The 26,651-nt window shown below is 46.0% G+C and overlaps 1 protein-coding gene across 1 annotated transcript in view; it reads left to right on the forward strand.

Moving 5' to 3' along the window:
• LOC127571812 (aminoacylase-1A-like) overlaps nt 1-26,651 on the forward strand; it is a 47,074-nt gene that overhangs the window by 14,380 nt on the left and 6,043 nt on the right. The window contains exons 7-13 of the mRNA XM_052018524.1: nt 1,393-1,482; nt 2,807-2,863; nt 9,343-9,416; nt 10,090-10,139; nt 25,293-25,437; nt 25,592-25,660; nt 26,463-26,542. Coding sequence (XP_051874484.1) covers nt 1,393-1,482; nt 2,807-2,863; nt 9,343-9,416; nt 10,090-10,139; nt 25,293-25,437; nt 25,592-25,660; nt 26,463-26,542 — 565 coding nt within the window. The remainder of the gene's footprint in view (nt 1-1,392; nt 1,483-2,806; nt 2,864-9,342; nt 9,417-10,089; nt 10,140-25,292; nt 25,438-25,591; nt 25,661-26,462; nt 26,543-26,651) is intronic.

Genomic DNA, 26,651 nt, shown 5'->3' on the forward strand with positions numbered 1-26,651 from the left:
GCCAATTCTGATGTGGCTCAGTTTTTCTCTCTCTGCAGCCACCTTCATCCTGCCTCCATTCACACCATTCTGTGTATCTGTGTCTTCCACTTTCTCCACCCTTCCACCCACATTCCCACTGTTCTCTCCCCTCCTCCGCAACCTGCTGATTTTCTAGATTTTCCTACTTCTGATCACCAATCTGACCTGTTGAGTGTTTCCAGCAATTCAGATTTACAGCATCTGCAGTGTTTTGCTTTTCAAGGGCTGAGGTTAATTGTCCAATCATGGACAAGCCAGCAGGAGCACACTCTGAGCAGGTTGTTAGCAGATCATGCAGCTTCAGCAATGAGTGCAGCTTGGGTTCATGAAGGCTTTTCCCACTTCTGACCCAGAGTCGAGCCTGTTCTGCCACGCTTCAACCATGGATGCTGTAGGCAGCCTGTATCATCTTCCCAGGGCTGAAATGCATCAAAGATTAGAGGGGGACAGTTCAAAGGAGATGCGTGGGGCAAGTTTTTTTTATATACAGCGAGTGGTGGGTGCCTAGAACGGGCTGCAGGGGTGATAGTGGAGGCAGATACAATAGAGACATTGAAGAGGCTCTTAGGTAGGCACATGAATATGCAGAGAATGGAGGGATATGGATCATGTACAGGCAGAAGGGATTAGTTTAATTAGGTATCATTAGCTTAAGTAGTTCAGCACAGCATTCCTGTACTGTTTTATTTAACTACTGAGCACTGCTCACTCTGCTGCAGTCCTGGACACGGAGTGAATGTGCCCTTGCAACCCGCCCTTGCCTGCATGAGGGGTACCTGCTTGGGTATTGGTACCAGGATGTGCTCACTGGCATTGCAACTGCTCTTGTAGATTCTTCACCCTTATCCACTCCTGTGCCAGTGTCTGTGTAGAGGGGAAGAGAAAAGACGTTTAGTTAGTACCTTACCCTGTCAACTCCACAGCCAGGAAACTCTGCCAATTTGCACACAGCAAGATCCTATGGACAGTAGTGCAATGATCCCTGTATTTGGGTGATGTTCATTCTGTGATAAATATCAATCAGGTGTCAGGAGATTCCCGCCCCCCCCCCCCCCACGTGATTCATCTTCAAATGATGTCCTTGGAGGTTGGTTCAGTGTGCCATCTGAAAGGCAGCACTCTCTCAGCACAGGACTGACTGCTTTGGGGTGCTGGTGCCTGGGGCGGCCCTTGAACCCACAACCTTTTGACTTGGGGTGAGCACAAGACAACTGGGCCAGGGTGGGTGCCACCCCTCCCCACCTCTGTTCCCCCTCACTGGGATGGACGGGCAACAGGAGGAGGTGTTCTTGGGAGCTTGGTGTGGGAGGACGGTGAGATGGTGGATAGAAACTTTGTTACAGTGCCTGAAGTCTGTTTCCTTTCCTCCAGATGAGGAGATCGGAGGTTACAATGGAATGGGAAAGCTGATCAAGCATGAGGAGTTCCGGGCGTTGAATATTGGGTTTGCCCTCGATGAAGGTAGGAAATGTTTCTTTACTTTGTTTCTTTCCACTTCAGATTTCTATTTTCTTTCTGTTTTTTTTAAACTCCTGGGCCTTTCAGCTAGGCCTCTCTGTGTCCTCCATACACACGCCTACATCATCTCCCCACCATCTCCCTGCTGCTCGTCTGACACACTGGATGAGCAGAGAAAGAGTGAAAGGATCCAAGATATTTCATTTCCCTGTGAAGTACATGCTATAATTTTTATTTCTGGACGTTTGGCTTTAAAGGAATGAGCTGGCTGTGACTCTCAGCACACTGCACAATGAGGAAGACAACCCCTCCTTTGTAACTCACCAGGCGCCCACAAGCTGCAGTGGACCAGTTAACCATCCAGACTCAAACCCGCGCTCTGTCTCTCTGCAATGGACCAATCCAGCCCTGCCCAAGTGCCAGACCCTCACACATTCTGCACCAGCTCTGTTTGACTGGGGCCCACCGATTCACTCTTCAATGACTCTGACCCCCTCCCACCACTCACTCTGCTGTACGGTAAGGTGTCCTCACTCACCTGTGACATTACCGCCCACCCCACAGTGCCCTGCTTCTGTACTTGTCCCACACATGCTAGTTCCTCCTCCAGTCACTCCTTCCCAGTCCCTCTTGTGCACCACCAACCCCCACCAACACTGCCCCCTTCCCCAGCTGCTCCTTGCTACCCATCCCCTTCACAACCTCACCAAACCTGTCTCTGCCACAAGATTGGCAGTGCGGGAAACGCCCTAAGGTTCCATTTCGACTGGCAGCAGTGTTGGCTCTTGAGCCTGAACTCACTGCAGGCGGAGTCACTAACGAACCTTGGAAGCCTCAAGGTCCACTGTGCACTGCCCGACAGTCGAGCCCCTGAGGTAAACCATTGGCAAGACCTCGGGCTTGTGGCTGCTCTGTTTCCCAGGCCTCAGGCTCGTGGGCTGCACCATCCTCGAACGCTACAATATTTAAAACATAAAGATTTGTGATCAATCAGTCTTCTCCCACCTCCCGCAACCTGGTTTTTAGGTATCTGATGATTCAAAGCCCATGTCCCCATTCTCTGAGCCTAGTGCTAGTGGCTGTACAGGGCAGGGAGTCAGATGCCAACACAACTTGGCTCTCCCACACTTGCACACCTTAGGGTGTTCCTCCATCCCTAATCCTCACTGTAGGCTGGACTTTGATCCTGATGTCCTTGTTTGCTTGGTTCCTGCCAACAGATTTACCCACTAGCCCCTCTGTCCGAACTTTGCCTTGGAACATTTGGACTACATTTAATTGTGCAATTCTGAGTACCATCACTAATTCCTGATCTTTGTGTCTGCAGGTTTGGCCAACCCTGGCGATGCCTTCACAGTGTTCTACGGTGAAAGGAATGTGTGGTGTGAGTAACTGTACGCTCCTTGGTTCTGGCCGCTATTCAGTGCTTGTTATAGTAGCTGTTGGATGCCATTGGTCACTGTGTTGTTCTGTGATGCCACTCCTGTTGACTGCTGTGACTGTAATTGAGAGCATGGGGCAGTTTAGCCTCATACTGCACCCATCCCCTGATACTGGGCTGTGATCATTGGTGTTGTACCCAATGTTCCAGTGCTTGAATTTCCAAAGTATGACAAGGCCACAGGGAGGGCAGGAAACAAAAAGTTAAGACAATGCTGGAAGTACTCAGTGGTTCAGACAGCACCTGATGTTCAGTGAACATCACCAACAGCCTGTCCTGGTCAAATCACGTGGATGCCACGGCTAAGAAAGCTCACCAGCGCCTCTAATTCCTCAGGAGGCTAAAGAAATTCGGTTTGTCCCCTTTGACTCTCACCGACTTTTACCGATGCACCATAGAAAGCATCCTATCTGGATATATCACAGCTTGGTATGGCAACTGCTCTGCCCATGACCGCAAGAAACTGCAGAGAGTTGTGGACATAGCCCAGCGCATCACAGACACCAGCCTCCCCTCCTTGGACTCTGTCTTTACCTCTTGCTGTCTTGGTGAAGCAGCCAACATAATCAAAGACCCCACCCACCTGGGTCATTCTCTCTTCTCTCCTCTTCCATTGGGTAGAAGATACAGGAGCCTGAGGGCACATACCACCAGATTTAAGGACAGCTTCTATCCCACTGTGATAAGACTATTGAGCGGTTCCCTTATACGATGAGATGGACTCTGACTTCACGATCTACCTTGTCGTGACCTTGCACCTTATTGCACTGCACTTTCTCTATAGCTGTGACACTTCACTCTACTGTTATTGTTTTTACCTGTACTACATCAATGCACTCTGTCCTAACCCAATGTAACCTTACTGTGTAATGAATTGATCCGTATGATTGGTATGCAAGACACGTTTTTCACTGTACCTCAGTACAAGTGACGATAATAAACCAATACCAATACCAATCTGTGGGGAGAGAAGGAGGCATTGAGTTTCAGGCCATGGACCTATTCACCAGGAAAATTCGCTGGGATGAGGGTTTTACATGGGAGGAGGGGCGGGCAAAACTGTGGCTCTTTTCGTAAGGGCAAGAGATGCTTGATGGCAGTTTTCAGAGTCTCCACTGAGTCTGGTGATTACAGGGTCTGTAACTGAAAAAGTTGGAAGAAAGATTGGAAAAGTAGAAGAGGCGGTACAAAATGCTAAAATTGAATCAAAAATAATACTTATAAGGAAAGGAGAAACTTAAACCAATTAACATCAGGTGCTATGGTAAACCAATGAGATGAAGTTGGGAAGCAAGTCCATAGTTCACTGAAAGTGGTGACACATGTGGATAGGGTAGTGAAGAACGCATTTAGCTTGTTGCTTGCCTTTATAGGCCAAGGCATTAAATAGAAAAGTTGGGACATCGTGTTGCAGCCGTACAAAACATTGGTTAGATTGCACTTAGGGTATTGTGTACAGTTCTGGTCGCCGCACTACAGAAGGGACTTACTAACAATAGAGAGAGTGCAGAAGAAATTCTCCAGGATGTTGCCTGGAATGGAGGGCTGTAGTTATAAGGAGAGATTGGATAGGCTGGGTTTGTTCTCACTGGAACATAGGAGGCTGGGGGTAACGTTATAGAGGTATACAAAATAATGAGGGGCATAAATAGGAAAGACAGTCAGAGTCTATTTCCCAGAGCAGAGGAGTCTAGAACCAGAGGGCACAGATTTAAGGTGAGAGGGGAGAAATTTAAAAGAAATCTGAGGTTTAAGTTTTTCCAGATCGAGGGTGGTGAATATCTGAAACAAGCTGGCAGGGGAGGTGGTGGAGGCAGATACAATTACAATGCGTAAAAGGTGTTTCGACAGGTACATGGATAGGAAAGGAGTAGAGGGATGTGGGCCTAACGTGGGCAAATGGGATTAGCGTAGCGAGGCATCAAGGTCTGCATGGATGAGATGGGCCAAAAGGGCTTTGTTCCTGTGCTGTACAATTCTATGATTTAGTGAAGGTTGACAAGTGCCTGGAACCTGTAAACCTGCATTTTGGGGTCATAAGGAACGGGCTGCAGAGGTGTGGATGCATCACTTGTGATCTTTCAAAGTTCCCTAGTTTGTGGAAACTCCCAGCTGATTGGTTAGCCACAAATGTAACATCACCATTGTGTGAGAGAGAGAGAGAGAAAAGATCAGTTCATCTAATCAGGAAATGGTATCGGAGGACTTAAAAAATCAAAGGAAAGTTAAGCAGAATCACCATGGACAAGCAATAGGGAAATGTGTTTGGAGAACTTATTACAGTTCTTTGAGGATGCATGAAATGGATGTGGTGTATTTGGATTCCAAGAGTTTGATAAGTGGTAATTGGTTTATTGTCACATATGCTGAGGTACAGTGAAAAACTTTCATTTTGCATGCCATCCATACAGATCACTTTACAACGTAAGTGCATTGAGGTACTATTACAGTTACAGAGAAAGTGCAGTACAGGTAGACAATAAGATGCAAAGGCCATGATGAGGTAGATTGTGAGATCAAGAGTCCATCTTTATCGTACATAAGGTCCAGTCAAAAGTCTTATAATAGCAGGACAGAATCTGATAAGGTGCCAAATCTGGATGAGGGGGTGGTTTATTAAAAGAAAGTGGCAGGAATAAACAGGACATTGTCAATTTGGCAAGATGTAACTGTTTGAGTGCTTTGGGACTCGGTGGGCCCCAGCCATCGCGTATTGGTTTTAAGTATTTATTTAATGATGGCATGTAATATATTCAGATTCAGAGATGGGGAGGTCTTCGAGTAGCTACAAAAGGATATAGACATGTAACTGGGCAAAAAGATGACAGATGCAGTATGAAGAGGGCAATTTAAAATCATAGACATTTGAATGGGTCCATGGATAGGAAAGATTTAAAGGGATATGGGCCAAATGCAGGGAAATGGGACCAGCTCAGGTAGGCACCTTGGTTGGCATGGATGAGTTGGCCTGATGGACTTGTTTCTGTGTTGTATAACTGTATGACTCAATGAGAGATATAGCGTGGAAACAGGCCCTTCGGCCCAACAGGTCTGCATTGTCCATCAACCACCCACTTACACTAATCCTACATTAATCCCATTTTTTAGTTCTTTAAATTTATTTTTATGAGCTACCTACATTGGTGGGAACAGTAGATAAAGGAGCAATGAGTGCTGGCATTCAGACAGAACTCTGTTTCCTAATACAAGAAAAAACTAGGTCAGCATACAGGTGCGACAAATCAGTTGGAAAGCAAATGAAGTGTTGCCCTTAGTGTAAAGGGGCAGGGATATATAAGGAGGCAAGTCTTGCTTCAGACACATTGAACATTGCTGAGACTACATCTGGATTACTGGCCTGGGAAGAAACTTTATGCATTGAGGGGGCTGGGAGTATCTAGAACAAAGGGGCACCGAGGGTACAGAATTCCCCCACATACTTTTATGATCATATCAGCTGAACCATGATCTCAATGATTTATGTGGTTGGATAAATGCCACAAAGAAGGAGATTTATTTTGTGTCATAGAGACATACAGCTTGGAAACAGGCCCTTCGGCCCATTGAGTCCATTGCAAACCATCAACCATTTTACACAAATCCTATATTAATCCCACTTTTTTATTCTCCCCACATTCTTATCAACTCCTCCCAGATTCTACCACTCACCTACATGCCAGGGGTAATTTACAGCGGCCAGTTAACCTGCCAACCTGCACATCTTTGGGATGTGGGGGGAAACCCATGTCGTCACAGGGAGAATGTGCAAACTCCACACACAGAGCTCCAGAGGTCAGGCTTGAATTCGGGTCTCTGGCACTGTGGGTCAGCAGCTCTACCCGAAGGTCAACTGTTTGGAAGGTAGTTATGCTCAGCACTATCCCAGCATCACATCGAATGTGTGACCAGTAGCAGAACTGGGAGCAGAGTTCGCAGGTTTTTGTTTAGTCAAGGAAGTGTGTAATTATTTGGAGTTGTTTAAATGAGTCTAGGGAAGCAATTTAAAATCACAGGGAGACATTTGGATGGGTCCATGGATAGGAAAGATTTAGAGGGATATGGGCCAAATGCAGGCAAATTGGTTTATTATTGTCACATGTACCAAGGTACAGTCAAAAACTTTGCATGCCATCCGTACAGATCATTTCATTACAAGGTAGTACAAGGTAAAACAATACAGAATGCAGAGTAAAGTGTCTCAGCTACAGAGAAAGTGCAGTGCAGGTAGAAAATAAGGTGCAAGGCCATGACAAGGTAGATTGTGAGGTCAAGAGTCCACCTTATCATACTAGGGGACCATTCAACAGACTTATGACAGTGGGATAGAAGCTGTCCTTGCACCTGGCGGTACGTGCTTTCAGGCTTTTATATCTTCTGCCTGATGGGAGGGGGCAGAAGAGAAAACGTCCAGGATGGATGAAGTCTTCGATTATGTTGGCTGCTTTACTGAGGCAGGGAGAAGTGTAGACAGAGTCCCTGGAGGGGAGGCTCATTTCCATGATGTGCTGAGCTGTGTCTACAACTCTCTGCAATTTCTCGCATAGCTTTCTCAGTAAGGGCCAGTCTGCCATATGGCCTGTTTTACTGGGTCTGTGATTCCTCCAGAACCTCCTATTTTCAAAGGGAGTTGGAATGGGAGCACCAAGCAAGAGGATCAGGGAGGTCCCATAAATGATGGTTAACACTTGAGGACCTTTCCAAATAAATTCACACTTGATGTCGAAAAACAAACAAAAGACCCTGCAGATCTTGGAAATCCAAAACAAAAACAGAATTAGAATCAGATTTATTATCACCAACTCAGATAATGTGAAATTTGTTGTTTTGCGGCAGCAGAACAGTGCAAAGACATAAAAGGCCTGTATCCGTGCTGTATTGTTCCGTGACTCCATGACATCCCCATCCTCACTCTACCTTCTGTCTTGCATTACTAAAAGTTACAAAAATAAATAAATAATGCAATCAAAAAGGAATAACGAGGTAGTGTTCATGGACTGTTCAGAAATGTGATGGCAGAGGGTAAGAAGCTGTTTCTGAATCCATTCAGTGTGTGTCTTCAGGCTTCTGTACCTCTTCCCTGATGGGAGTAATGAGAAGAAGGCATGTCCCAGATGGTGAGGGTCCTTTGTGATGGATACTGCCTTCTTGAGGCACCACTTGTTGAAGATGTCCTTGACGTTGGAGAGGGTTTGAAGACCTTTGATCTGAACTGTTAACTCTGTTTCTCTCTTCACAGATGCTGCTGAGTGTTTCCAGCATTTTCGGTTTTCGTTCTATATTTTGTATGAATCAACGGAAAGGGGAATGTTGGACAGGTGCTTAGATACCACCTGAATGGTACATCTGGGACCTGGGCTCAGAAAGCCTTGGCTGATGAGTTGTGTTCTCCCTGCTACTTGGTACAAGGTGCTCAGGTGTATCAGAGTCAATTTACTGCTGTCCTAAATTGAATTAGACATTCACTGGAAAATGCAATTAATTAACAGAAGGAAAATGTCTTAATGGAAATAATGTTGTGGGTTTGGAAAGTAATTGAACAGTGTTACAGGAGACTTGCTCTCTATTCAGCTGACACCTTCCCTACCCCAGAAATATTTCCTGGAACACCATAGAAGGTACTTTGAAATATAAACAGAAAATGTTGGAAACACTCAGCGGGTCAGAAAACATCTTCAACACGAGAAACGGCATTAACTTTTCAGGTCCATGACCTTTCATGAGTGTGGATGGTACTCCGATCTGTAGCAACAAACAAAGAAGTGAAGGAACTCAGCAGGTCAGGCAGCATCTGTGAAGGGAAATGACAGTTGATGTTTTGGGTCAAGACCCTTCATCTGGTCTAACAGATAGAGGGGAAATAGCCACTATAAAGAGGTAAGGAGAAGAGGTGGAACAAAAGCTGGCAGGCGATAGGTGGATCCAGGTGAGGAAGTGTGATAGGCTTTATCCTGGCTACCTCTTGTCAGATGAAGGGTCTCGATCAGAAACATCAACTGACCATTTTCCCCACGGATGCTGCCTGACCTGCTGAGCTCCTCTACCTCCTTGTTTGTTGCTTCACATTCCAGCATCTGCAGTCTCTTGTGTCTCCTGTATACTCTAATCTGTATCTAACAAGCTTCCCCAACACGGTCCCTCAAACACTCCCGTGCACTGGACATTTCAGCTTGCTACAGGAAAGGTTGTATCCAGTGTTGGATGAGAGGAGAGGAGGGAGAGCTGTAACCTGGATCTTCATTCTTTGTCTGCCTTGGTATGGCATCTAGATAGCTGGATTAGGAGATCAGCTCCCAGAGATAAAGCACCATAACAGAGATGCAGTGTGACTGAGCTGGAGACCTGAAGTATAGAGTGCAATTAGAGGGGGCAAAGGTGAAGCTTTTCAATTGTTAATTTGTGCAATCTTGTGTCCATCCATTCAGGGGTATCAGTGCGGTGCCCAGGTAGTCCAGGACATGGGTCTCGTTTCATCGAAAACAATGCGGGAGAAAAGCTGGTAAGTGTTGCAGTAAAGTGAAAGGTCTCCAAGCCTCTCTGTACCTCCTGACCCAACTCCATATTTACCTGCTTAAACCCCTCCACTCCCATTCCCCCTTCTGTAGATACTTCCATCCCTGCAGCCCCATCCTCCTCATCTCCTTACACCCCTCCATTTCTCCAGACTCCTCCCCTCCTCATTTCCTTCATCCCTTCCTGACCTGTCCCTTCCTCACCTCTGAAACCCTCACAGCTCTCTGTTCTCTTTATAACCATCCATTCATTGTCTCAGTGCCTATTTCTTCTTGTCTTTCTGCGCGGACAAAGTCCCTGTCCTGGTGGGGGTGGTGTGGTGGGGATAAAGAAGAGATGGAATGTTACACTGAGGATGTGTGAGGATCACGAGATGCAGCATCAATGTTCCATGCGTTTATGGGCGAGAGATTGGTGAGCAACACTGGGGAGATCAGGGATTGGGAAGCTGAGGATCTCCAGATTCAGTGAGGTATAGACCAGGTATTAGTATTAGACATCTGGAGGTATGGCTCCGTTGAGACCAACGGTTAAAGGGAGGGCCTGGAGATGTGGAGGGTGTAGATTTTACAATGATGCCATGTTGAGAAGCTGAAGATAAGATAGCAAGATTTAAGATTTAGTCACTGTTAATTCTTTCTTTTTTTTAAACATTGAAGCGTCGAGTTGTCAATTCGTTCTTGGACTTCAGAGAGAAAGAGAAGAAGAGGTGAGGCTCTGCATCTTATTCTCTGTTCAGCCTGGGGCAGGTGCTGTTTTTTCTGAATGAAATGTTGTATCTCCTTCTGGCCAATCATACCAGACACTCCATTAACACGACTGACACAGTGGTGTGATGATGCGGGAGTGTCACCCAGTCACAGGTGTCACCTTTTGGAAGAGATGTTAAATTGCAAACCATCTTCTTATATCTCAGACCGATTTTGGGATGAGTGATAGGTTGTTCTGGGGTCCCAGCTGGCTACTATGCCACAACAGCAGGAGCTTTTGAAGGATCTTGGAGCTAAATTAATGGCGGAACACTTTCAAGCAACAAACTGACACTGGGCCATGCGAAGAGATATTAGAAATGGTGACACTGTCAAAAAGAGAGGTTTTAAGGAATAATTAGACAGGAAAAGAGCTTGATCTCAACAGCTAATGGTACAGCTGCCAATTACAGGGTGGTTAAAGAATGTGAAGAGCCCAGAAATGAGGACATGGAGGGGATGGGAAGAAGTCTGAAAACAAGGATGACAATTTTGAAATGGATGTGGTGCCTTTGTAGAACTGCTTCAGGCCATTGAACGGGGGAGAGGGTTGAATGGAAGAGGGGATGTTTATGTTGTAATCCTTTAAAGTACTCCCAATTGATTGTTAATTGTCTTTCATAATCTGTGGAAACAGTCAGGCTACTTGTTGGTTCAACAAGAGTTCAGAGTCTTTACATAACGTGGTAGAATGATCAGAGACTGTGTGTAATACAAAATCTTACAATTATTCTCATACAACATAGAATAATAGCGCATAGGAACAGGCCCTTAGGCCCATGAAGCCTGTTCTGACCTTTATGCCAATTTAATTGGTAATTGGCTTATTACTGTCACACGTACTGACATACAGTGAAAAGCTTTTGTTTGCATACCATTCAGATAGATCATTCTATACATAAGTACATTGAGGTAGTAAACAGGAAAACAATAACAGAATGCAGAATATAGTGTTAAAGTTGCAGAGAATGTTTCAGACAAAGTGCAAGGGCCATGACGAGGTAGATTTGGAGATCAAGAGTTTATTTTCATCGTATAAGAGGTCCATTCAAAAGTCTTGTAACAGAGGGATAGAAGCTGTCCTTGAACCTGGTGGTACATGTTTTCAAGCTTTTGTATCTTCTGCCTGATGGAAGAGGGGAGAAGAGAAAATGTCCGGGGTGGGAGGTGTCCTTGATTATGTTGGGTGCTTTCCCAAGGCAGCGGGAAGTATAAATGGAGTCAATGGAGGGGAGGCTGGTTTGCATGATGGACTGGGTTGCGTTCATAACTCTGCAATTTCTTATGATCTTGGACAGAGCAATCACCATACCCAGCTGTGATACATCCTGATTCAAACTGCGCATTTGCCTGCATGTGGTCTGTATCCCTCCATTCCCTGCATGTGTCTGCCTAAATGTCTGTTAAACATTGCTATCATTATGATTTCCTTTGCATCTTTCCACAAGTTCAGAAACTGTCATTTTCCTTAAAGCAGTTTCCGGTTGCCAATTTTACATCTCTATTCAATATTAGGCCAGGTAACATGTTACAAAGTTTCTTGCGCAGGTTTTGACACAATGACCATTGATCCCAGTTGTTTAGCATTTATCAGGGCACTGTGGATTCCTGTTAGTCCAACGTCAGTGTTGGGGAAAATGCTGGAATCCATAATGAAAGATGAAAGTTAACAAAATACCTTGGCGTGACAAAATGATAGGATTGAGTCAACTTGGATTTGTGAAAGGAAAACTGTGTGACTGACTAATCTGCTGAAGTTCTGTGAGGATGTGACTAGTGGAATAAATAAGGGGGAACCTGTGGATGTGGTGTATTTGGATTTCCTGAAGGTTTTCAATAAGTCCCACACAGGAGTTGGTTAACACAGCACTGGGGGAAATGTACAGACATGGATTGAGAATTGGTTACTGGACAGAATGCAAAGAGTGGGAATAATAGGATCGTTCTCAGGCTGTGAATAGTGGGGTATCACAGGGATTGGTGCATGGGCTTAGCTATTCATGGTCTGTATCAATGATTTGTCTGAGGGGACCAATTGTCAAATGTCCATGTTTACCAATGTCAATCTAGGTTGGGATTGTGAGAGGGAGGAAGATTCAAAGAGGCTTCAACGGAATCTAAACAAGCTAAGTTAATGGTCAGGAACACAAAGATCTTGGTCACGGCCCCAGCAATCTCATCTCTTGCCTCTCTCAATAACCTGGTGTATATATCATCAGGTCCTGGGACTTGGCCTCTTTAATGTTCTTCTACCTCTTCCTTAATCTCAATATGCCCAAGGATATTAGCATGCTCCACACTAATCTCCCTATTATCTACTTCTTTATCCTCTAAATACCAACACAAAGTACTCATTTAGGACCTTGCCCACATTCTCCGCCTCCAAGCACATGTTTCCTTCTTTATCCTTGAGTGGTCTCACCCTCTCCCTAGTTATCCTCTTGCACTTAATGTAGGTATAGACTGATTTGGGATTCTCTTTAATCTTACTTGCCAAGGACTTTTCGTGGCCCCCCCCGCCCCCCCCCCCCCCCGGCTCTCCTAGTTCCCTTTTTGAGTTCTTTTCTAGCTTCTTTATAATGCTCAAGGGCCCTGTTTTATTTTGGCTTCCAGGATGCTGCTTGGATTAGAGGAGAGATTGGATAAACTTGGGTTATTTCCTCTGGAGTGGCGGAGGCTGAGGGAAGACCTGATAGAAGTTTATAAGATTATGAAAGACATAGATTAGACAGCTGGTATCTTTTTCCCAGGGTCGAAATGTCTAATACTAGAGGACATGGCATTTAAGGAGAGAAGGGATAAGTTCAAGGAAGATAAGATCAGATATCTTTATTAGTCAAGTGTACATCGAAATAAACAGTGAAATGCATGTTTTGCGTAGAGTGTTCTGCGGGCAGCCCACAAGTGTCAGCACACTTCCGGCACCAACATAGCATGCCCACAACTTCCTAACCTGTGCATCTTTGGATGTGGGAGGAAACTGGAGCACCTGGAGGAAACCCACACAGACACGGGGAGAATGTACAAACTCCTTACAGACAGTAGCGGAAATTGAACCCGGGTCGCTGGCGCTGTAATAGCGTTACACTAACCGCTACACCACCGTGCCTGCATGTTTTTTTACACAGAGAGTGCTGAGTGCCTGGAATGCACTGCCAGGGGTGGTGCTGGAGGAGGCAAGTATGATAGAGGCATTTAAAAGGCTCTTAGATAGGCACATGAATGTGCAGAGAATGGGGGGGATATGGACGTTGTGTAGGCAGAAGGGATTCATTTAGTTAGGTGTTTAACTAGTAGTTTAATTAGTTCAGCAAAACATTATGGGCTGAAGGGCCTGTTACTGTGCTGTACTGTTCTATGTTCTAAACCACACTCCCCTTAAACTCACTAGGTTCACTCGAAGATTTATGATACTACTGTGTTATATCTTTAAAAAAAGTTTATTAAAATCGGTTTGGGATAGTAACAAAATAACAGCCAATAGTCCGGGAAGTGCACCAGTCCAGCACAATCAAAATCCTGAGTGCATCAAATTATTGGAATTTTGGTGTATTGTGTAAGTTTTGGTCTCCTCACAGAAGAGAGGATGTACTTTCCATAGAGGCAGTGCAGTGAAGATTCACCAGACTGGTGGTGGGCTTGCCACATGAGGAAAGATTGAGTAGACTGGGACTGTGTTGTCTGGATTTTCGAAGAACGAGAGGAAATCTCACTGAAAAATTAAAAAATTCTTATGGGGCTTTAAAGGCTAGACACAGGCAGTTTGTTTTTTTTTACTGAGGAGTCAGACTACAGGGCACATTTTGAGAATAAGGGGTCAGCCATATAGAACTGAGCTGAGATCTTTCTTCAATCAGAGGGTGGTGAACCTATGGAAATCTGTACCCCAAAGGCTGTGGAGGCTCAGTCAGTGAGATCATTCAAAACAGGGATAGCTAGGTCAGATTCAGATTTATTACCACTGACTTATATGACAAAAAATACAGCAGTACTGTGCAAAGACATACTGGAAAACTGTGCCAAGGTAGAAGATCAGCTGTGGTCTTGAATGGTGGAACAGGCTCGAAGACTATTCCTGCTCCACAGAACCATAGAACAATACAGCACAATACAGGCCCTTCGGCCCACCATGTTGTGCTGACCTTCAAGCCACACCTAAAACTATCTAACTCCTTCCTCCCACATATTCCTCTATTTAAAATTCCTCCATATGTTTATCTAACAATCTCTTGAACTTGACCAACATATCAGCCTCCACCACCACCCCAGGCAGCGCATTCCATGCACCAACCACTCTCTGGGTGAAAAACCTCCCTCTGACATCTCCCTTGAACTCCCCACCCATTACCTTAAAGCCATGTCCTCTTGTTTTGAACATTGGTGCCCTGGGAAAGAGGTGCTGGCTGTCCACTCTATCTATTCCTCTAATATCATGTATACCTCTATCATGCCTCCCCTCATCCTCCTCTCCAATGAGTAAAGCCCTAGCTCCTTTAGTATCTCCTCATAATCCATACTCTCTAATCCAGACAGCATCCTGGTAAATCTCCTCTGCACCCTCTCCAATGCCTCCAGATCCTTCCTGTAATGCGGCGACCAGAACTGGACACAGTACTCTTAAGTGTGGTCGAACCAGAGTTTTGTAAAGCTGCAATATTACTTCGTGGCTCTTAAACTTGATCCCACCACTTATGAAAGCTAACATCCCATAAGCTTTCTTAACTACTCTATCCACCTGTGAGGCAACTTTCGGTGATCTGTGGATATGAACCCCAGATCCCTCTGCTCCTCCACACTGCCCAGAATCCTGCCATTAACCTTGTACTCCGCCTTGGAGTTTGTCCTTCCAAAGTGTAACACCTCACACTTCTCTGGATTGAACTCCATCTGCCACTTCTCAGCCCAGCTCTGCATCCTATCAATATCCCTCTGTAAGCTTCGACAGCCCTCCACACTATCCAAAACACCACTGATCTTTGTGTCGTCTGCAAACTTGCTAACCCATTCTTCCACCCCCTCATCTAAGTCATGAATAAATATCACAAAAAGTAGAGGTCCCAGAACCGATCCCTGTGGGACACTACTAATCACAGCCCTCCAATCTGAATGCACTTCGTCCACCACAACCCTCTGCTTTCTACAGGCAAGCCAATTCTGAATCCACATGGCCAAGCCTCCCTGGATCCCTTGGCCTCTGATCTTCTGAAGAAACCTACCATGTGGAACCTTATCAGACACCTTGCTAAAATCCATGTAGACCACATCTACTGCACTACCCTCCTCAATCTTCCTGGTCACCACCTCAAAGAACCCTATCAGGCTTGTGAGGCAAGATCTTCCCTTCACAAAGCCATGCTGGCTGTCCCTAATCAGTCCATGATTCTCTAAATGCTCATAGATCCTATCTCTTAGAATCTTTTCCAACAGCTTACCCACCACAGACGTAAGGCTCACTGGTCTGTAATTCCTTGGACTATCCCTACTACCTTTTTTGAATAAGGGGACAACATTCGCCACCCTCCAATCCTCTGGTACCATTCCCATGGCCAACGAGGACTCAAAGATCCTAGCCAATGGTTCAGCAATCTCCTCCCTCACCTCACGAAGCAGCCTGGGGAATATTCCGTCAGGCCCCGGGGACTTATTTGTTCTAATATTTTCTAACAGCTCCTCTCTCTTGATATCTACATACTCTAGAACATTACCCTTACCAACACTGTCCTCAGCGTCATCAAGACCCCTCCTCTTGGTGAATACTGAAGAGAACCTCACCCACTTCCACAGCTTCCAGGCACATCTTCCCACCTTTGTCTTTAATCGGACCTACCTTTACTCTAGCCATCCTTCTGCTCTTCACGTACGAGAAAAAAGCCTTGGGATTCTCCTTAACCCTACTCGCTAAAGCCTCTTCATGTCCCCTTCTTGCTCTCCTCAGCCCCTTTTTAAGTTCCTTCCTTGCTACTCAATATTCCTCACGAGTCCTATCTGATCCTTGCTGCTTACACTTTATGTATGCTGCCGCCTTCTTCCTGACTAGTTGTTCCACCTCCCTTGTCACCCATGGTTCCTTCACCCTGCCTTTCCTTCTCTGCCTCACCTGGACAAATTTACCCCTAACATCCTGCAAGAGATCCCTGAACATCGACCACATCTCCATAGTACATTTCCCTTCAAAAATGTCTCCAGTTCCTTATCTTCTGATAAAACATTTTCTCCTTGGTTCTGTTAAACCAAGGAGAAAATGCATTCCTAGCAATCAAAGAATCTCCCACCATCTGTGTCCCAGCAGTACTGACCCTTCACCCCACTAGGTGATGTTCCACCAGGACTACTTGGAATATTGTGTACGGTTTTGGTCACCCTGTTATAGGAAAGGCATCATTAAACTGGAAAGAGTGCAGAGAAGATTTGAGGATGCTGCCAGGGACAGAGGACCTGAGTTGTGGGGAGAAGTTGGGCAGGCTAGGACTTTATTCCTTGGAATATAGGAGACTGAGGGGTGACCTAATAGAGGTGTATAAAAATCATGACGGACATGGATAAGGTGAACGTACACAGTCTTTTTCCCAGGGAAAGGGAACTAAAAATTTGAGGGGAAAGGTTTAAGGTGAGAGGTGAAAAATTTAAAAGGGACCTGAGAGTTAACTTTTTCATGTAGAGGGTGGTGGCTATATGGAACGAGATGCCAGAGAAAGTGGTTGAAGTAAGTGCAGTAACAACATTTAAAGGCATTTGGATAAGTACATGGATAGTAGGGGTTTAGAGGGATATGGGCCAAACGCAGGCAAATAGGACTAGCTTGGTGGACATCTTGGTCAGCATGTACGAGTTGGACCGAAGGGCCTGTTTCTGTGCTGTATGACTCTAGGACTAGTTGTGGTGTGGGGCACTACCTGCAGTTTCTAGCCCAGATGTTGTGTGGGTGAACGAGTGAGTCTCTTCTGTTTGTTGCCTTTCCGCTGCTTCTCTTTTCTCAGCCAACCTAACCCTCTATAAGTGCAGCAGGACCGGGATTAAACAGCTCCTTCTTGGCTTGGCAGACTGTGATTAGTGGGGTACCGCAGTTATTAACAATCTAAGTCAATGATATGGCTAGAGGGGCCAGACATCATATGTCCATATTTGCAGATGATACAAAACTAGGGGGGGATAGTGAGTCTGAAGGAGGATGTAGAGAGGCTTCAAGGGAAGGTTTTACCTGAAGCAACCTTCCCTATTCAGAGACGCATCTGCAGTGTTAAGGAATAATCATGCCACAGAAAATGCCAAGCAGTGGTCATCTCCAGCAAGAGAAGGTCTTAAGAACCTTCCTTTTATGTTTAGTGCCATTACTGTTACCGAGTCCCCCACCATCAGCATCCTGGGGGTCACCATTGACCAGAATCTCAATTGGACCAGGCATACCATGACTAGAAGAGCAGGTCAGAGATTGGGTATCCTGTGGTGAGTGACTTGCCTTCAGACACCTTAAGGTCACCAGCTAGAAGGTACAAGGTGGAACACTCACCTTATGCTAGGATGAGTGCAGCTCCAACAACACTCTTTTTAAAAAAAATCTCAACTCCATACATTATAAACATCTGTCCCTCCACCACTGGAGCAATGTGCACCATCTACGAATGCACTGCAGTTACTCGCCCAGGCTACTCTGACAGCACTTCCCAAACCCATGACCCCCACAACCAAGGGCAGGGGCAGCAGGTGCATGGGAACATCGCCGCTTCCGGGTTCTCCTCCGCATTGCCCTGGCTTTGGATATATATCACCATTCCTTCATTGTGGTTAGGATTAGATCCTGGAATTCCCTCCCCCACAGCACTGTGAGAGCACCTTCACCAGAAGGGTTGCAGCAATTCAAGCAGGGACTCACCCCCGACCTGCTCAAGCTGGGCTTGCCACTGACACCCATATCTTGGAGAATTAATAAATTAAAATACAATGAAATGATGCGCTCAAATGAACAATTTGAGTGGGACCCAGGCTGAATGTAGTCATTTGAGAGGGGAGGTGGAAAAGAAGATAAGAAGGTCAAAGAAAGGATTTCAGAATAGAATGGTAGTCACCCTAGAGGAGAAAGATCCCCAATGTCTTCTACGAGGCGATGGTAGGAAGAGAAGGTGGGGCTAAGAAGGTGACCCATGCAGAGAACTGGTCAGTATACTCAGTGAATACTTTGTCACAGAGTATGGAAATAAAATGCTGGAAATCTGAAATAATATAAAATATTAGAAATACTCTGGTCAGGCAGCTTCTTTGGTGAGATAAACAGAGTTAATGTTTCATGTTGAAGGTAGTTCATCCAAACACAAGTGATGCCTCGTGATGAATGTTTCCAGCATTTTCTGTGTAAACAGAAAGAACCCATTTCCCTCAGCAGAGGATTCGATAATGTGGGTGCATTGATTTCAGATATAGACGGGAGGAGGGGAGGAAGTTTTTTTCCATGTATGGGGGGGTGGGGGAGTCAGGAAATCACTGTCTGTTAGGATGTTGGAGGCAGAACTTGTCACCAAGTTAGTGCTCAAAGAGCAGTTATCTACGGACCCATGGACCAAGAACTGGGAAGTGAGATTAATCTTATCTGTGTTTGGTTGGCATGGATACATTCACTGAAGATCTTCCTCCTGTACTGAAAAATTCTACCATTCTTACAACCCAGAATGATGCTTTCATTCACAGAAACAGGCCATTTGGCCCATCTCGCCCATGCTGACCCTATCTGTGCCCCTCATAATTTTATAAACCTCTATAAGGTCACCCCTCAGCCTCTTTTGCTCCAGGGAAAACAGTCCCAGCCTATCCAATATCTCCTTGTAACTCAAGCCCTCCAGTCCTGTAGCATCCTTGTCAATCTTTTCTGCATCCTCTTTAGCTTAATCAAAATTGATAAGTGCTGATTCTGCTCTCTCTGCTGACATATTTTAAACAGGTTATTTTCCAATTGCTCAAGGCCTTGACCTCTAAGTTCCCAGTTGGTGTGTGGCTCACTTATATACAAGAGTTCCTGGCCAGGGCCTATTTACTTCTAGTTGTAGCATTGTCTCCCATCAATAATATCTCCTTTCCCCCTATGCTTCTCTCTTATCAGTTGCAATATTTCCTGCATTCAGACATTGCTTGTGTGCTGACACAGTACAACGTCCTTGTATTTTGTGGCGTGCCTTTCAGTGAGTAGCAGAACCCTGGTACCTCGCACTTGACGTCCTCAAGGTCTGTGGTTCATGCTCCACTGAATAAACTGGCAGTTATCACCTTTGCTCAGACTGGGAGCTTGTAAAACAAACCACTATTAGCTCTTGCACTAGCTTTCAAAAAACACTTCGTGTGCAAACTTTTTCCAGTTGACAAACATACTGGTCTCAACTTGTGCTCAAATTAAAGGAAAAAGCTCCTTCAGATTTGCTTCCAGCTGCTAAATATTTCACCTTCTGTACCTGGCTAAAAGAAATCTGATTCATCTCTGTACAAATCAGAGGGAGTGCTGGCTCACTGATCTCCTGAACGTAGTGGAGGGACATACACAACTTCCAATCAGAGGGAACTGTTCCTGAGTCAAGGCACTATACTTGGGGCACTTGCAATGTTCTCATCTCACTTCTTTAAAATCACGGGGTGGTCACGTTCCCACCGCTCCCCCCCACTGTCCTGGGATCTTCTCCAATCTTGTTCTTGAACACTGCTATTCTGGTCACGTTTGTTGTGGTGAGTCTCAGTTCCTAATTCAGTTTTAGCTTCCTTCAAACGTTCAGCTTGCCTCCCTCCTGCTTCAATATAAATTCTGAAGCTTTGTAAACAATAAACATGAGTGTCATTTCCTTGCTTTCATTTAACTGTTTTTATGAAGCCTTCATTGTTCCTGACTGCCCATTTCTCCTGATACAACTCAAAATGATTGATGTCTTTAAGATTTTTCATACTTTTTTGTATCTCTTGTATTTTTTTTTACATTTTATTGGCCTTTGTCTTTTCCCAAGGGCCTGCGTCTCTGCTTGTTCTGACCTTTTTGTATACTTTATTTTTAATCTCACAAAATCCTGGACTTCTTTAATCATTCATGTGTTGTTATCCTTTGCAGTTACTAATCCCACAGTTTTCCCAGTGAGTATCAGGCTGTAACTGAACCTCCTGACATTGATGGCACTGGAGGTGAAACACACACTGGTGTCAGTGCTTTAAGAGGTGCATGATCCCTGTCTCACAGTGATTCTACCTGCGCCATCTGGTGGAGCTACCACCACCTTTTATGTGGCTGATATGGTGAAAGTGCAACAACTGTCATGTTAGATGTTTAAATTAAATAGCTGTACCGGGGCGAATGTGCATTTTGCTGTGGGTGTTACAGTGGCGTAGCCAGTAGAGCTGCTACCTCACAGCGCCTGTGACCCAGGTTCAGTCCTGACCTCCAGTCCTCTCTGTGTGGAGTTTGCTTGTTCTCCCTGTTACCGTGTGAGTTTCCCCCAGGTGCTCTGGTTACCTCCCACATCCCAAACACATGCAGATTGGTCGGTTAATTGGCTGCTGTAATTTGTCCCAAGTGTGTTGGTGAGGGGGGAGTTGATCGGAATGTGGGGAGAATAAAATGGGATTAATGTGGGATCGGTGTAATGGGTGGTGGCTGAAGGGCCTGTATCCATGATGGATGACTCTATGACAACAAAAAATCTCACATTGCTATTTCGAAGAAGAACATGGGAGTTAAACTGGAGACGGCAGATGCTGGAATCTGGAGCAACAAACAATCTGCTGGAAGAACTCAGAACTTTCCCCTCTCACCTTAAACCTATACCCTCTGGTTTTAGACTCCCCTAGCCTAGGAAAAGACTGTGACCATTCACCTTATCTATGCACCTCATGATTTTATAAACCTCCTATGAGGTCACCCCTCAGCCTCCTTTGCTCCAGGGGAAACAGCCTCAACCTATCCAAATGTTGTGAGAGTCTCTGTTTCCACCCTCAGGCAATGCATTCCAGATTGCAACCACCCTCTGGGTGAAAAAAATTCTTCCTTAGATCCCCTCTCATCCTCTTACTCTTCACTTGCCCTCTGGTTTTGGACACTTCTGCTTTGGAGAAAAGTTTCCCATTATCTACACTAGCTATGCCTCTCAGAATTTTGCATACCTCTTATCAGGTCCCCCCTCAGCCACCTCCTCTGCAAGGAAGACAGATCCAGCCTCTCCAGTAGGCGGTAGGAGAATCAGAGAAGAGTAAACAGGCACGAGAGCGAGAATAGGCAGTGAAGTAAATGGGGGAATAGGACTGATGGGATTGCTCTGAGGGCTGGCATAGACTCAATGAGCTGAATGTCCTTCTATGTTGCAGAGAAATCTGAGAAGTACATTTGTAGATCGGGCATTTGGTCTGTGTATGTTCTGTTACTTGTTCCTGGCCATAACAGTCAGACTCTGCAGAGTTCCCTATTGTCTAGTTTTGTATTGTGACCACGATGGCCATGGCTTGGGTAGACTTGGGGCAGTGTTGCCCAGAGGCTACATGGACAATGAAAGCCTCTGAGGAGGTCCTTCACTGGATGTGGAAGGGAGCAGCCTTCATGTGGACCCCTCTGCTAAATGAGGGCTGAGGAGCTGGTACAGGGGGCAGGGATTCAGGTTCTCGGACAATTGGGATTTCTTCTAAGGTAGAGGTGACCTGTACAAGAGGGACAGGTTGCGCTTGAACCAGAGAGGGACCAATAACCTTGCAGGCAAATTTGCTAATGCTACATGGGAGGGTTTAAAGTAGATTGGCAGGGGGCTGGGATTCTGAGCAGGAGCAAGTCATGGGATAAGGCAGTAGCCAGCGAGAGCGAATTTAGAAATCAAGGTAGCCAGGGGCAAGGTAAATGCAGGGAAAGGAATACTCAGTTAAACTGCATATTTCAATGCACAAGGTTTATAACAGGTAAGGTGGACAAATGCAGACTATGGATTGTCTCTGAGGACTGGGATGTTTCAGCCATAACAGAAACATGGCTGAGGGAAGTCCAGGACTGGCAGCTCAGTGTTCCAGGATACAGATACTGCAGGCGTGACAGAAGTACAGGTAAGTGAGGAGGGGGTGTTGCCTTTTTAATAAGGGAGGATTTAACAGCAGTGCTTAGAGATGACATTCTTGGGGGATTGTCCAGTGAGGCCATAAGGGTAGAACTTAGAAACAAGAAGGGAGGGTCATTCTAGTGGGTCTGTATTATAGACCACCCGCCCCCCCCCCCCCCCCCCCCCCCCCCCCCCAGTAGTCAGTGGGAACTTGAGGATCAGGTGTGTAGTAAAATTGCTCATAGCTGTAAGAATAATAGAGTTGTATTGGTGGGAGATTTTAAGTTCCCCGATATTGACTGGACTACTCAGAGTGTCAAGGGCCTGAACAGAGTGGAATTTGTGAAATGTGTCCAGGAAAGTTTCCTAAGACAATATATAAAGGGCCCTACTCAGGAGGGTGCAATACTGGACCTTCTCTTGCGGAACGAGGTAGGGCAAGTAACTGGAGTGGCAGTCAGTGAGCACTTTGCTCTAGTGACCATAATTCTATTAGTCTTAAGATAGTAATGGAAAAGGATAGGACAGGTCCACAGGTTAGGGTCCTAAGTGATATCGAGAGTCCAGGAGCAGCATGTGCCTGTTAGGGTGAAGGGTAAACCTGGCAAGTTTAGGGAACCCTGGCTGACAAGAGATATTGGGGCTCTGGTCAAGAAAAAGAAAGAAGAATACATTGGGCTTAGGAGGTCGGAGACATGTGAATCCCTTGATATAAAAAGATTAAGCATACTCTTGAGAGGGAAATCAGGAGGGCAAAGAGGATCTGGCAGGTAAGGTTAAGGAAAATCACAAGGGGTTCTATAGATATATTAAGAGTAAAAGGGTGGCTAGGGAGGGAGTAGGTCCCCTTAGAGATCAGCAGGGCCGCCTTTGTCTCGAGCTGCAGGAGATGGGGGGGATTTTTAACAAATGTATCTCTTTGGAGTTTACTGAGGGGAAAATCATGGTTGCTCAAGAGATAAGGGAAACAAGTGGAGATGTTTTGGAGAACATTCATATTACCAGGGAGGAGGTATTTGCAGCCTTCCAGCGCATTAAGGTGGAAAAGATTTATGAGGGTGCACCAGGACTAGAGGGTCTGAGTTACAGGGAGAGGTTGGTCAGGCTAAGTATTTATTCCTTGGAATGTAGGAGAATGAGGGTCAACCGTATAGAAATGTTTAAAATTATGAGAGGCATAGATAAGGTGGATGGTAGGAGTCTTTCCCCAAGGGTAGGAGAGTCCAAAACTAGCGGTCATAGATTTAGGGTGAGAGGGGAAAGATTTAAAGGGGACATGAGGGGCAACATTTTAATGCAGAGGGAGGTGAGTATATGGAATGAGCTGCCAGAGGAAGTGGTTGGGGCAGGTACAATAGTGTAATTTAAGAAGCACTTGGATAAGTATGTGCAGGGGCAGGGCTTAGAGGGATATGGGCCAAACGCAGGAAATTGGAACTAGCTGGGTGGGCACCATAGCCGGCATGGACTCATTGGGCCGAATGGCCTGTGTGCGTGCTGTATTGCTCTATGACTCTAGGAGAAATACTGACAAGTGCAATCAACTTAGAAACCCATTACCAATCACCCATCCACCAGTGTAAGAGCAGCCATTCCAACCACCAAGGAAAATCCAGCATCTTGTTTACCTTTTGTGCTGCTATGTGGAGATGAATGCCAAGTCAAAAGTGATGGGCACGTTTTGACATGCTTTAGAGTTTTAGATCCTCTTGTGTTTGCTTCCGGTGTTGCAACATTTTGTTGTGAACATCCTTCAACTCTGATCAACCTCCCAGTGACGTAATTAATCTGTCAGACAGTTGTAGAGTGACCCAATGTTGGAAACAGGCCTTTCGGCCCAACTCGTCCATGTGGCCGAGATGCCTACTTGAGCTGGTTCCATTTGGCCCATATCCCTCTAAATCTTTCAGATCCATGTACCTGTCCAAATGCCTTTTAAATGTCTTAATTGTACCTGCCTCTACAGCTTCCTCTGGAAGCTCGTTCCATATGCCCACGACCCTCTGTGTGGAAAAAGTTGCCCCTCCAGACCCTTTTAAATCTTTTCCCTCTCACCTTAAACCAATATCCTCAAGTTTTGGACTATCCTACCCTGGGGAAAAGACTGTGACCATCCACCTTATCTATGTCCCTCGTGAATTTATAAACCTCTCAGGTCACCCCTTAGCCTCCTCCACTCCAGGAAAAAAGAAGTCCCAGCCTATCCTGTCCTTCCTTGTAACACAAACCCTCCAATCCCGGGAACATCCTCGAAAATCTTTTTTTGCACCTTCTCCAGTTTGATGACATCCTTCCTATCGCAAGGTGACCAGAACTGTACACAGTACTCCAAGTGGGGTCTTATTGGCATCTTGTACAACTGTAATAATGAATGAAGGTAGGATATTGAGAAAGGAGGGTTAGCAGTACAAGAAAGAGCCCTCCAGCTTCATGGAGGTGGACCTAGACCAGGCTCACAGATGGTGCAGGAAGCAGCACTTTATAGTTTGGGAGCAGTCTGGTTTTTAAGAACAAGAAATGCTGAGTACTGGGCAGTTTGTGGACAGAGCTTGCAAGAGTCATTTCAAGCTCTGACAAAGTTGTAGAATCAGAGGTAGGAGCCATTCGGGAGCAAAGTGTGCTGTTTTGATATCACATCTGACAATAGGTGCAGGGTCACAGGGGTCAGACACAGGACCACAAGACACGCAGAAGAGATACGGGTACTGAGAAAAAAGACACAAGGTCAGACGACAGAAGGCAGGTGAATGAATGCACCATAATGGTCTCACACAGGGCAAGGAATAAAGATTCACAGAGTGCAAATATCAGACTGGAGCACACACAGTAACAGCAATGAAAGGTGAGGCCATCGACACAGTACGGTATGTAGGACTATTGTGTGCGGACTGGGGTGGCGAAGGTCAGTGCATGGAGATGATGGATAATCAGCATGAACTAACAAATGACAACAGGCAGTGAGCACCTGATAAGAGGACACATCCATGTGATGATGAGAGCTGAGAAGAGGACACAGACAGAGCAGCATTAACACAGGTCCTGGTTCTGAGTGTAACCATGCTGTTGTGTTGTGTCTAGGCTCAATCAAAATGAGTGCCTGACTCTGGGAGATGTCACCACCGTCAACCTGACCTCCTTAAAAGGAGGTGTAGCCAACAACGTTGTTCCTGATGAGTTTATGGCCGGCTTTGACATCCGGATCCCTCCCACTGTAGACCTCAAGGTATGCCATGGTCTGTTAAGTGGTTTACAATGGCAAAGAGAGTGTGTGTGCATCAAAGGACAGAGGGAGACCTGTCCTTACCTGGCAGAGGTGGGTGAGCATGATCTTGGACATCCATAGATGGAGACCACTGTCACCTTCTGTCTTGTTTCAGGCTTTTGAGGAACAAATGAAGACATGGTGTCAGAATGCAGGGGAAGGAGTTGTCTATGAATTTTCTCAGGTAATAATGTGAAAGCTGTGGTTGACAGTCTGGGCAGAACCTGTGATTTATTATTTTGAGAGCTCCCAGCTCCCAGGAACATTGTGGTGGCTTCTGTAGGAGGCATCTTGCACCTCTGATCTCGTGTACAATGTAACTCTCCCTTCTGCTGCATAGTCTGTCTCGGCTGGGAGATGTGTCTAGACTGCTTGTCCTGTGTGCATGCAGAGACAGTATGTCTAGACTGATCCCACTCTGTCTGTATGATGGGATTCCCCAAACACAGATGCCGTTGGTCTGGACGAGTTTCTCCCTCTCTGTGCAGCATGTCTAGAACCATCGCCTCCCATACTGATGCAGTTTGTCAGCCTGGTCTCCACTCCTGTCTGGACTGGTCTTGCTGCACATTACTGGGGTGTGTCTGGACTGGCCTACTGGTCTGGACTCTCCCTACTCCCCATGAGCTCTCAGTGATCAGGAGATGATGAAAGCTCAATATGTTGATGGCTCCTGTCACAGGTCTCCCTCTGTCCTTTGAGGCAGCAGAGAGACAGTAACAGGGATCACACTGCCAACTGCCAATGGCTCCACTCCCAGCACTGTGGAGGTTGGATGTGGGCAATCAAAAGCTTGGGTCCAGAGTCCACACAGGATATTTGCAATGAGTCTCGTTCAATGGGCTTATATAGGGGCCACTGACGGGGGCTGCGTACCGTGGTTAGTGACGGGGGCTGCATACTGGGTCAGTGATGGGGACTGCGTATTGGGTCTGTGTACTTGGCTGTGTTTTCGGGGTACTCACTGCTCTGAATTTCTCTTGCAGAAAACCACCAACAAGCAGCTGACGTCGATCGACCAGTCGAACCCTTGGTGGAACGCCTTCAATACCGCCTCTCTCCAGATGTGAGTGGGTGCTGGGTGTCCAGGGGAGGCAGGGTTGAAATCTCGGGGTCCCTCTGACCCAGCCTCACGGTCACTCACCACCCCGTCACTCTCGCCGCCCCCCCTCCCC

Source organism: Pristis pectinata, chromosome 6, assembly GCF_009764475.1.
Source record: "Pristis pectinata isolate sPriPec2 chromosome 6, sPriPec2.1.pri, whole genome shotgun sequence".
NCBI lineage: Eukaryota > Metazoa > Chordata > Chondrichthyes > Rhinopristiformes > Pristidae > Pristis > Pristis pectinata.